The sequence below is a fragment of the Macrotis lagotis genome, chromosome X (assembly GCF_037893015.1).
Source record: "Macrotis lagotis isolate mMagLag1 chromosome X, bilby.v1.9.chrom.fasta, whole genome shotgun sequence".
Taxonomy (NCBI): domain Eukaryota; kingdom Metazoa; phylum Chordata; class Mammalia; order Peramelemorphia; family Peramelidae; genus Macrotis; species Macrotis lagotis.
The window spans coordinates 39,767,409-39,780,788 of record NC_133666.1 but is presented as its reverse complement, the minus strand read 5'-3'; the positions used below and the strand labels follow the sequence as shown (position 1 = coordinate 39,780,788).

The following is a 13,380-nucleotide window of genomic DNA, read 5'->3' as shown; positions in this document are numbered from 1 at the left end:
ATCTGAGCATTTACCTGTTGATGCTTGTCCTTCATTCTTGAAGAAGACCACATCACGGAGGTGATTCCATGACAAGCACATGAATTGGATTTGAGTGAGGAGGGGCTGTGCTATGTCACCAGCCTCACTTTCTTCTCACTTGGTCCAGTGGCCAGATATGAATCAGGGCAATTGGAGATAACCCTGGATGCGAGGCAGTCGGGGTGTAGTGACTTGCCCAAAGTCACACAGCTAGTAAATGTCAAGTGTCTGAAGCTGGATTCGAATTCCTGCATGTATCTACTGAAACACAGGAAGTGGAAAACATAACTACTAAACAATTTTCATAGAAATGGAAGATCTAAATGAGATATACCAAGTACTGTGCTAAATGTTTTATGTTACCCCATTTTATCCTCACAACCCCAAGACGTGGGTGTTATTATTATCTATGTAATATTGTGAAATTGAGGCAGACAAAGATTAAGCCACTTTTCCAGGATCTCAAAGTAGTTGTTTGCACCTGATTTTGAACTGAGATCTCCAGACTCCAGGCCCGGAGTTCTATCCACTGAACCATCTAGGTGCCACTAGCTAAATAGTCAATGTTCATTGGCTGGGTTATGCCAATATAGTGAAAAAAATGACCCTGCCTGTCAAAATTAATTTACAGATTTAATGCTATACCAATTTAAGAGAGGGGGTATTTTAGAACAAAATTCATATGAATGAACAAAATGTCAAAAATACCAAAGGAAATAATGGGAAATAAAGGAAGGGGCTTGGCATTACCATTGATCTCAAATTAGTTTTTGTCAAAACCATGTGGTATTGAATTTTAAAACTAGAAAAACTGACCAATGGGAATGACTAGAAAAGCAGCAAATCTTACAGGGAAAAGTGTATAATCAACTAGTCTACAATTAAGCCAAGAGTGATTATATTGGGGGAGGGGGGAACTATTCAACAAAACTACTGGGAAGGGAAGAAGAACAATCATTTATATTGTACATATTCTGTAAGGCCTGTGCTATGTGATTTGAAAATATTATATGTATTTGCTGGGAAACCTGGAAAGTGGTTTGTAGATAATTAGCTTAGGTCATTTCTAATGTCACATATATCATAATACATTTTGAAATGGATAAATGACCGAATATAAAGTGACGCAGCAAAACATTAAAGGAGAATGAAGGTTCGATGCAATGAATTTTTTATTAAGTACTAACTTGGAACTAGAAAGTGTGTTGTCAGGTTCTAGGGTTAAAAATATGAAGACCCCAGACAAATAACAATTGTACTTTAATGATCTCTTATTTTACTGGTAGAATAAAGCAATTCAAAATAATTTGGAGAGGGAGAGTTATTTAGTGTTAAAAGTAATTTTGCATCAACCCTCTGTTTTTCAATTATTTTTCCACCAGGTACTTTACTTCTTTTAAAACTGTTTTTTTACGTTCAACTCATCTTCTCCCTCCGAAAATTCATGTTTGCCATAGTCAAAAAGGAATCCATACGTCTGATGTCTCTGAGGGCAGTCTGGTACCTTAGAACTGTGGGTAAGAGATGAATTTTTAATTAGCGGTAGTGAGAAGATTTCCTTAAAGGCAAGGTATACAATGCTGATTTTATAAAAATGAAATTTTTTTCACAGATAAAATTAATGCAGTTAAAATAAGCTATAGACTAGATAGAAAATTCTTGCAATGAAAATATCAGAATGTGAATTAAACTAATTTTAGGAATAGCCTCACAGCCATGAAATATGCAAAGATAGCAAAAGAAGGTGATATAACTGATTTTGGTTGAGCTGAATAAAGGCAGTACACTACTTTACTACTATTTCCAAATGAATACATGAGATGTAACATAATCCAAAAATAAAAGTTTGTAATTTTACAATAAAGGCTATAAAATTGTTCAATACCCTTTCATCCAAGCAGGTCACTTTTGGCTTTTATTCTCACTAGGTTACTACCAAGAGGAAAATCTCTACTGATTTAAAAGCATTCCTATAAGTATTATTTATAAAAATAGTAGCAAAAAGTTGTCAAACTTTGTGCTCAGTGACTGCAGAATGGCTGAATAAATTATGATCTATGAAAGACATGCATGCTATCCTTCCATAAGGAGCATCAGACAGGGAGACTGCAAAGAAAAAGAGGAAGACATAGAAAGTGACACAAATAGGAAAGAAAATGGAACCCAAAAAAATAATGTATGCAATGACCAAAAGATAACTTAAAAGACCCTAACCCAAAAAGCAAAGGGCTATTTTGATGCTCCCCTTTTTAAACTTGAGCACATACTATTCCCTTATTAAATTATAAAACCTTAAGCTTCACTCATGATAAAGGTTTCACTACTGTTAGTTGTAATAATTTGAAAAAAAAATTTTCAGAACAAAAATCAAAACCGAGAAGTAGAAAAAACTTGATATTCAATTACATTCCTTATAGTCTGCCAAAAGACTGGATTTAGAATGAGTATGGAAAAGGGAGAAAAAGTAACCAGAACATGTCAGTATTATTTTGTTAGTTGGTTGTCTGTGCAAAGGTTGAAGTAGGTAGGTAGGGTGACATTATCTTTCTTTTTTTAAATTAATTTATTTTGAATTTTATAATTTTTACCTCTAATTTCTTTGCCCCCCTCCCACCACCACGGAAGGTAGAATGTTCATCTATGTTGCTTCCATGTTATACACTGATGTAACAATATGATTCTATCAGGTATTATTTCTTAACACAATTTGTTTATTAGATAATCATTTAGTGAGGGAAAAAAACTAAATCTTAACAATCCCATTTAGATAGTAGTACATCTAGATATAGAGAAGAATTTTCTCCAATTTGCCATTAATATTTGTCTGCAGTTATCATCTATAACTCCATTCAGAAGCTGTATATTTGTTCTTTCTCCCTTCTGTTCCTCCTCCCTATTTAGCATGCCCTTTGCCTAAACTGTTGGCTAGAGAAATGTTCTTTGTCCTATTGCTGAAGAAATTATTTGAAAACAGAAAACTATGTAACTGTAGTCCCAATATGTAGTATAGGGAAATTAAGATCCAAGTACCTTTTATTTAAAATTTTCTTTTCTTTTTTTGGCTTTTGTGAGGCAATAGGGGTTAAGTGACTTGCCCAGGGTTACACATTAAAAGTTTTCTTTCAGTGTATTTTAAAAGTTAGCTGGTAGATGGAAAAAAATTGTTAAAACTAAATAGGGTTTAACCAAGAAATAATGTCTGCTACTGAAAGCAACTATTTTATCTGCTCATTGCTATAAAAGAACCAAGGCAAAGTATTCTTAACTATATCTCCATCAAACCAGTTGCTATATTTGGAGGTTCTTTACACAAGCAAACAAGAAATAAGATTAGTTAGAAGGGATAGAGTAAGTCTGACAGAGTATTAAGAAATATTAGACCCTGAGAGAGCAAATATTTACAAGAAAATATATATGGCAAAATAATAAGAAAAAATACTTACAGGAAGAAGTTGGCGGATTTTTTTTAGGAGTTTTCCTAAGGCTCTGACTTCTTCGGTGGTTGAGGGCACCTTCTGAACTATTTTCTTTCGGCCAAGGTTAGTAAATTTTAGATACATCACCAGTAGAATAAAGATGGTGGTCAGAGAAATGATGAACAGGGAAAGGAGAAAGGTCTTCGAGGTAAAACGGCATACTTTAACTGGCTTCCTTCCAATGTCATAGTGAACACCTTCTGGTTCATCTTCTGAATAGCAAGGCTCAGTGTAGGAATTGGTGACAAAATATCGCTCACCTCCAGGGGACCTACGCCTTTCCTTCATTTCACATTGACAGGCCTTGGAGGCTCTCTCAAGATTCAAAAATCCCTCAGCACGGGGATATTTCGTGGTTTTCTTGGACTTCCCACCACGAACCGCCTTCCCACTGGGTCCAGGCTTCTCCATGGTAACATACTTAAAGGCACTTTCACCTCTTCCCGGCTTTTCTCCGCCCACCTTGCCTTGACAAGTCTTCTCACATTTAAGAGACTTGCCCCTGACATGACTAGGCCTCTCCCTTTCCTCAGCTAGGCCATATCTATCCCCTTCCTCTGAAGAAGACTCTCTGCCGTTTTTAAGGTATCTCTCACCTGTCTCAGCTCGAGCCGGTTCCCTTTCCATGAGGAGTAAGGACTTTTCCTTCCAGTCAGTTTGAAAAGACCGGTCTTTTTTATCCACAGCACTTTTTTCTACCTTCTCAGGTTGATAGTAACGGCAGCTTCTTTCTCCTTCCTCAGAGCAAAGGGATTCCTCACCAGGATCTAGCCAAGCCTTCTTTGTTGTTTTCCGTCCTTGCTGGCGGGTGTGAGGTCTAGTTTTCTCCTCTCGACTTGGTGAAAAATCTTCATCTTTGGCACGCTTTGCAATTCTAGTGGCAGGTTTGGCCCTTTGCTTACTATAGGGCATCACAACTTTATAAGACTTTCAGTAAATCTCTGGACCAAGTATGCCAGGCAACCAGAGAACTGTGTAACAACGGCGCTAGGCACCAGTTTCCACAGACTCTTGGCTTCCGCTGACGCAACACTTGAACTCTCGTTCATTTCCGGTTTTGCACACGATACCAGGGACGACGGCGTTCCTCAGCACGTACACTACCTCATAGACACTCTTCTGAGCTCTGCACACGGCCCCTCAGGAGTAAACCCCCACCCCCCATGACTTAGTTACGTAACTTCCCAGATCGTGGCATACATCCCGTTTAGATTTTACTCCCTCAACTCCACTCACGATTCTGTGTACATGTTTCCTCAGGAAAATGTCTCCCCCTCCGGTAAAGCATATTACTATACAGTAAAATCTAAACAAAAATTTACATTGAACCTAAAAGCCAAAGAAATCATTAGAATTTATTGATTCCGGAAGTGACGTACGTACTTAGAGGCCATTTTGTAATTCAGTAAGATCATTTTAGCATGATTATGAGGGTGTTGAGAAGTGAAAATGGAAGGCAAAGAGGCCCCTCAAGGAAGCCATTGATCTTTACCTCCTTACAGAATAGTCATTTTTTGAAATTGTAATGAATTTGTTAAGAATATAAATGAGCATCAGAGACCAATGTTTCACCATACTTTCAGATCAAACCTACCTTGATCTCAAAACAGAATTCCAAGATCATTAGATAAATGAATGAATAAATGAATGAAATACTTATTTAAGTACTTGTTATGTGCTAAGTACTATAGGTATAAATATAAATACCAAGATGTCTTCTGATAAAAGAGGGGAGGGTCAGCATAGTTTTAGAAGTGACAAGCAAGCTTAATTCCAGTAAAGATAAGGTTAAATGTCTCCCATCAGAGTCCGAGATCTCAGGGATAGAATGGGGGTATACAATGAGAAGGGGGATTTGGAAATGCTCAGGAAATAATTTAGGATTGTAAGAGAATATAAACTTCACTTTATCTACCTGAGTTTGACAGTGGAGGGAAAATAATACCCAGAGAAAAGAGACAATTTGCCAAGGAGAAAGATGTTTAAGCTAGAAAAAGGAACAACAAAAGGGTTTTAGTTGTGAAGTCCATTTTCCAAACAAGATCACAAATCAAGTTTTCATAACCATGGGATCTATAAAACATGGATATATGTGTATAACACAAAGGTTTTTGTTCAGATGTATCTAACACTTAGGGATTTTCTAGGCAAAGATATTGGAGTGCTTTGTCACTTTTTTCCTCAGATCATTTTGCTTATGAGGAAACTGAGGCAAACTGGGTGAAGTGACTTGCTCTGTGTCATACAGCTACCAAATGTATGACACCAAATTTAAACTCAGGTCTTCCTGACTCCAGGACTAGCACTCTACCCACTACATCACACACATGCAACAAATGCATATATATCTTTATATACACACACACATATATATATATATATATATATATATATATATATATATATATACACACAGTTATATGTATCTGGTTTATATATATATATATATATATATGCATATATATGATTTCCTTTGCAATTCTGTGTATTTTATTTTATACCTTTAAAGACATTATTCTTAGAAAAGGCTTCATAGGCTTCATCAGACTCACAGAAAGGGCTAGGACACAAAACAGGTAAAGAATACCAGTCCTAGGTGGAGTTAATTCAATGGGAACTCTACATATAGACTTCAATCTAGGAGATAGGAGAAAAATATTTTCAGGGCAAGTGATCTTCACCCATAAAAAAGAATTAGATGCCAATGAAATGGTGCAGGGCACGGAGGGGGGGAGCATTAACATTAGAGAAATTTTAAAGCCTGGTAGATGAGACTATTGAAGATATTTAAGGAGTCCTGGGGAAATAACTCCAAGGTAAAAGAAGAAAATGTAATAAGATAAAAAACATAAAGATACCCTGTTAAAAAAAAAAGTTTAAACCATTCACTCCCAAGTTTGGGGAAAAATTGCTCCAAATAGGTGTTCCATAAATATTTCTTGAATGAATGTATAAATATATAATAATATCATTTGTAGAAAGTCTAAAAAATGCTTATCATTAATGTGGAGGGGAAGAGGTGGTGGCACTAAGTCACTAAAGATCCTCAAAGTTATAATCTGTTTCCTATTCCTGGAAAAGACAGAACTATTTTGAGTTTGGTCTGGAAGGGTTATAGCAACCCAAGTAGTATTTTGAATAGCTTTTGGGGGATGGAGAGAAAAAGAGAATAGAGTGGAAAAAGGAAGAGAGGAATTAGACACAGAGCAGAAGGGAGGAATCAAACACCGGTAGCAGTAGATATAGTACAATTCCTAGTACAATATCTGACTCTAGTAGAGACCTTTTTCTTCATTCCATGGCTCACCTTTGGTTTACTAAGAGAACTCAGGGGCAGGGAGGTAAAGATCTACTCCAGCTCAAAAAAGCAACTGGTAAGATGGCTAATTTACTCTCTCCCTGTTTTTTCTCTTTCTGTTCTATTGTCATACACAACCCTGCAATAGGGCTTACCACTAAATGTTTATAAGCTTTTAAAAATTTGTTTACTGTTTGTATTTCTAAAGGGAGATGATATTTTTATTGCATCCTGATAGGAAGAGTTGCAGGAAGGGAATGGATAAAGTCAAAAGGCCTTCTTGTTTGTAATGAACTGTTGGCTGAGAAAGATTAGCTCATGAAGGTTTTAGTTTAGGGCAAGAGTTCTTAACTTTGTTGTGTTGTGAGCTCCTTCCTCAGTATAGTAAACCCTAAAGAAGTTTCTCAGAATCATGTTTGTTTGGTTTTGTTTGAATTCATAGCTAAAGAAAATATCAAATTTCAGTTTGAATTAATAAAGATGCATTCTTTTTTCTCATCCAAATTCAGGGACCACATGAAATTTAATCTTGGACCTTAGGGGGATTGTGTATCCCAGGTTAAGTACCTCTGGTCTAGGACAAGGTTTCTGTTTCTGGATATACATTCCCCTGCCCCAACAAAATCGCCCCCCCCCTTTAATCAAAAAACATTAAGCAAAAACACCACAAACAGTGACCACATCTGATCATTGTATTCAACACTCTGCCCCAGCAGCCCTCTGCCTCTTTACTTATACTGTTTCATTCTTTCTCAGAGACTTTTATTGGTTTTTCAGATATTGAAGATCATCCTCTACTTAGTGATCTTTTCTTTTTTACCATTGCAGTCATTTTGTAAATTGTTCTCTTACTTCTGCTACAATTCATGCCCATCTCATATCTTGTTCTTGTTTCACAGTAAAAATCTGTCATGTTCATACTCCATTAATTTGTTCAAATACTTTCTCCCTCCAACTAGTAGGTGCTCACTCCCCCCCCCCAAATCTTTATCATCATTCAACTATTTTGATATAGATTAGGCCTTTCTTCCTGGCCTGTACATCTATGGCCAACACTAACAGCAAAAGGTATGAATAGTGTAATCACTTTTCTTGCCTAAATCTAAACATTTTTCAAAAAGGATTGAACTGATTCACAGCATGCCCTGTCTTCTCACAGCCCTCCCAAAATTGATTGTTCACATTCATTCATGGTAACCTTTGCCCATGTGCAGGGTAGAAAATAAAACTTCAGAGCTGCTTGAATGTACATTTCTCTAATGATTGGTGATTTGGAACATGTTTTCAGAAGGCAGTTCTTTTTTTTTTTTAAGTCAACTGATTCTGCCTTTTGACCACTTTATTCATCAATGAACATTTATTCAATATTTCATATATACCAGAGCTATGCTAGAAACTGAGCATAAAAGCACAAAAGTAAAACAAATTCTACCCTCAGGAAGCTTGCATTGCAACAGGAAGACAACTGCACATATCCAAGTATATAGGTACATATACAAAATAAATATGTGGTCTTACTTTTATTGTTGTTAGTCCTTTGTTTTCAAAGAGGGCCAATGACATATAATGGTGGGGTAAAATATTGGCTAATGGGTGATGACTTGACTTGCACAAGAAATGGATTTAAGTGAGCCAGATTTGGGCAATAAGACTTATATTGTAGTCAGACAATCAAGTTCATATGTAAGACAAAAAGTGATCCTTTTAATACTGAGATATAAATAATAAAGGCTGTCATGGGGTTCAATGAATGGAACATAATGACCTTATCTTACTTAAAATAATTTCTATCTTTATATATTTCCATATTTCTATGTTTATATTTGCATCACCCACATTTCTCAATGTTTCCCTCAACCCATTACCACTTCTACAGTACCTTCATTTCTAATAAAGAATATTTTTTTTTAAAAGAGGAAAAAACAAATAGAAAAAAAAAAAAACAAATGAAAATGACCTATTCAAAGGAGGCAGGCCTGGATGGAGCATTGTTATGACATCAGTGGAAGAGAATGGTTGCCATTCACATGGTAAGCCTTCTCTGCATAGGCCCCATGGTGCTCTTTCCTTGTTTGGACCTCATGCTTGGTTCCAGAAATGGGGGAAAGCCTATGAAAAATTAAAATTAAAAGAGAAATGTGTAGTTCAGGGAGTTAGGAGGGCTGGTTAAGTTGCAGCAGCATGGAGGACCCAAAATGAATAATCAGCCTGGAAGGCTAAGCTCATTTATACCCTCCCTCCTGGCCTGTTTCTCTTCCATGGTGATCAAGTCCAGTTCTCCAGAAGGTAAGCAGCCTAAGCAAAGTTGGGTAGGTACAGCACCCTTGAGTCTCATTCATTCCTGCATATTAACTTTCGAACTTGCAAATGGCATGGCTCATCTCAAAGCCCACAACTGCTGACTTTGTCCAAAGATCCCTGACTTTGGCAAAAGGAAAGCTTTTGAAAGGAGCAGCACACCCACTGGGCAAGGAAGAAGCCAGGGCAAAAGGGGGTTGCCATTTTCCTTGTTTATCCATTATATTTACAAACCATTTATACAAAAGTCAATAGTGCTTATTTGAAAGTCATTCTGCAGCTGAGTGTTTATAATGGATGAAAAGGGGCCATTTGAATGTTGCCCTTAGTCTTGGGGGAAACAATTGCTATTTGATAAGGGATGGACACATTTATCCCAGGCAGACAAATTGGGTAGCAACTTGGAGAAAGCAAGTGGGGAAAAAAATCCTTGCTGATGGTTACCATATTTTAAGAGTAGGCTTAATTTCCTTGAAGCTGACTAAATTCGCACTGCTCATATTCATCAAAGTTCTGCTGAATAAGTGACCTCTAACAACAGGCAAATAAAATAGGAACTGCTGGAATTTCTAGAAAGTTCAGTATTTACAGAAGGATCATTTTGTAGACATGTCTCTGCCCAAAACTTCAACATTTCCCAAGGTCCCCCCTTGGACAGGGCTTACAAAGCAGCCTAATGATAAGAAATGCAATTCAGGTCAGGTCAGTCAGGTGACAAGAATTTATGAAGGGTCTGGATAAGGTACAGCACACTGGGGATACAAAGAAAGACAAGAAACCATTTCCTATGTTCCTGCTGAGTGGCACGTTGGTCAGTAGATAGAGTACCAGCCTTGGAGTCAAGATCTGACTTCAAGACCTGTCTCTAAAACATACTAGTTATATGATGACCCTGGGCAAGTCATTTTTCTTTTCAGTGTCCTGGGGCAACTTTCTCAGGCTCAAGTTACAGAGCAATTGCTGGTTGGTCTTCATCAGTGGAGAGAATGTTCATCCAGGGAGCTCTCCACACCAGTAAAATCACAGGGGGTAGATTAGAACAAATTGCTAGACGCTGTCTAATAATATCGACAATGACGATAATCATCTTGAGGAAGCCAGGTGGTAAAGTAGTTTAAACACTGGGTCGGGAGTCAGGAAGACTTAGACCTCAGAAACTGGCTAGCTTTGTAACCTAACCTTTGGCAAGTCACTTAACCTGTTTGCCTTTGTTTCTTCTTCTGTAAAATGGGGATAATAACAGCACCTTCCTTGCAGGGTTGTTGTGAGAATCAAATGAGATCCTATTTGTAAAGTCCTTTGCACAATAAATATTTCTTCCCTTCCCCTCCAAACAGTGCAGAAGATTAATATTTATAAAGCACTTTTCTGACCTTATTTCATTTGGTTCTTTCAACAACCCTATGAAGTAGGTATTACATGGACGATTATCTTCATTTTTCAGATAAAGAAACTGAGAGTCAGAGAAGTCAAGTGACCTACCCAGGGTCATACAGCTATCAGATGTATGTGAGTGTATGCATATATTGTATGACACATACACAAACATAATGAGATTATAAGAATAACTTTATATATAATATATATTATTTCAAAGATTATAATGGATATTTTCCTGAATTCAGGGCCAATGTGCTATCTTCAAAGATCAATGTTGCCTGTCTTGAAGGAGTTAATAGATATCCCAGACTGCCTAGGAATAACTTGGGGACTGAGGGGAATAATGCTCAGAGAGAAATAACTTTCGTCTAAATGACAAATGACTTTACAAACTTAAGCTCCATTTACGGTTGTATAAAAAGTTCATATTATCTCACCACAGTACAATTGAAGAACATTTTAATTGGACATAATAAAAACTATAGTTAATGGCTTGTTCAGGAAATTGACTTCAAGGAGAAAAGAGGCCATGTTTGAAATGAGATTTCATATAAACATATAAAATCATTTAGTTGAGCCCCTTACTTTATTATGTCTCTTCTACAGATAGAACAACCACAGTCTGGAAAAGTGGATTAATTTGCCCAAGGTCATACAGTCAGTAAGTACTGTAGGTGGTATTTGAATCCAATTCTGGGTTCTAGACTTTAGCACTCACTGGTAATCAATAGATCCTGCAATTATGCTGAGCTCTTCCTATTAGACCATATATGTTTACATGCCAGCTGAGCACATATACAGGGATATATTTTACCTATTGTCCATCAGTAATGAGCATATTAGTAAGACTGATAGCTTTTAAAAATACTGTTATTAAATATTTTATTAAAACACTTTTTCTTTTACTTTGCCATCACTTCCCACTGACTCCCTCTGACCCTAGGTCCACTGGAACAGTCCTTTGTGACAAAGAGGCAAAGTTCAGCAAAACAAATCAAATCACAACATTTCCTCCATATCTTTCCAGTGTGCCTCTTTCTGCATTTACATATTATCATCTCTCAAGGATGACTTTCATCTTCAAAAGGAGCTATTACATTCTCAAACCTCTTTATAAAGCCCCAAAACACTGGTGGGGGGGGGGGGGATACATTTGTTTGCTTTTGTTCCCAAGGCTAATTATTAATGGATCCTTGTTGATGTGGTAAATGGCTACTAATAAAGAAAACTAAACCAGTAGACTGTGAATACAAGCCAATTGTAGGGGAAAATTTACAAATTTGCTGATCATCAATAGAAATTAAGCACCATCTAGATACATATAAGCCAGCAGATTCAACCAACAGGATCACAACAAAAAAGAAACCTCAACAGGCTAAGCTTTCACAGAATTATGGAATTCCAAGGTTGGAAAAGACTTCAGTGGCTATTCAGCTGAAACCATTTTGTTTGTTGTTCAGTCATTCAGTCGTGTCTGACTCTGTGTGACCCTCTGGACTGTAGCACACCAATACTGTCCATGGAGTTTCCTTGGCAAAGATATTGGAGTGATTTGCCATTTCCTTCTCTAAATCTAATACCATTCCTAAAACAATAACCTTTGCAGTATAGCTGAAGAATAGTCATCCAGGTCTTGCTCTAATAAGGGGGAACCACAATATATAAGGCAATCCATTCCATAGGTCTGTCATATTAGTACATGAAGATTTTCCTGATGTATAACCTATATCTTCTTGTTTGTAGCTCCCATCAATTTTTAATGAGATACTTATACTTGATGCTTTCATTTTGGTGTTTTTTTTGTAAAATATTTTTCAATCACCAAAAAAACCCTATTTTCTATTCCTCCTCTCTCCCCCCATCAAAATAAAGAAAAAAAACAAATCCCTTATGACAAATATGCTTAGTCACACACAGACAAATCCCACATTAGCCACATCCATCCAAGAGTACATGACAGTCATCAACTTGAGTTCATCACTTCTCTGATAAGCAGTGGTAGAATCTTTTATCTCTCATTAGTCCTCTAGAGTTCACTGTAATTATGAGTTAAATCTTTCAGTTATTTATCTTTAAAACATTTTTGTCCTTATGTAAAATGTTCTCCTGGTTCTTCTTTCTGCATTGTTCATGCAAATCTTCCCACATTTTTTGAAACCCTATCTTTCATCATTTCTTGGAACAAAGTAGCATTCCATTACATTCATATATCTTCATTTGTTCAGCCATCTCCATTTAAAGTGTATACCCTTATGTTCTGTTTTTTTTGACACTACAAAAACACCTGATTATGGCAGATTTTTGTGTATATGAGTCTCTTTCACCATTCTCTAATCTCTTTGGAGAACAGGCTAGGTCAAAGGGTATATATGCTTTCCAGAATGGCTAGACTCATGATAATTCAGTGGTTTATTAATATGTCTGTTTTCCTACAGCAATTATATACTTGCCATTTTCATTTTTTAATCATCTTTTCCAACTAATAGATATGAGTTGGACCTTCAAAGGGGTTAATTTGCATTTCTCTAATTGTTAGTGATTTTGAAGATTTTTTTAACATCTCTTTTTACCTTAGGTTCCTTTTTCTTTGTCTTCTTCATTTGAATCAATTTCTTATATATCTAGGAAATTAGACCATCATCAGAGAAACGTGCTGCAAATTTCCTCCCATGTATCGGATTCCTTTCTAATTTTTGCTTCATTGGTTTTGTTTGTACAAAAGTTTTTTAATATCATATAATCAAAAACTCCATTTTATTTTCCATGATCCTTTTTATCTCTTGTTTTGTCACACATTCTTTTCCCCTTCATAAATCTGATTGGTAATTTCTTGCTTGCTTCCCTAATTTGTTTATGATGTGATCTTTTGTAGGTAAATATCCACTCGGAGCTTCTCTTGGTATTTGG

The 13,380-nt window shown here is 36.5% G+C and overlaps 1 protein-coding gene across 1 annotated transcript; it reads right to left on the bottom strand.

Annotated features, from left to right (window-relative positions):
• Positions 1–1,264: 1,264 nt before the first annotated feature.
• On the bottom strand, positions 1,265–4,478 carry LOC141502518 (uncharacterized). The gene is made up of 2 exons (XM_074207265.1): positions 3,465–4,478; positions 1,265–1,532 (listed from the first exon to the last, which is right to left on the bottom strand). The coding sequence occupies exons 1-2, from the start codon at positions 4,407–4,409 to the stop codon at positions 1,527–1,529; spliced, it is 951 nt and encodes a 316-aa protein (XP_074063366.1). The 5' UTR covers positions 4,410–4,478; the 3' UTR covers positions 1,265–1,526.
• Positions 4,479–13,380: the final 8,902 nt, after the last annotated feature.

Bases quoted from the DNA above. Each gene is read 5' to 3' on its own strand.
- LOC141502518 (XM_074207265.1), bottom strand. From the start codon at position 4,409: ATGCCCTATAGTAAGCAAAGGGCCAAACCTGCCACTAGAATTGCAAAG.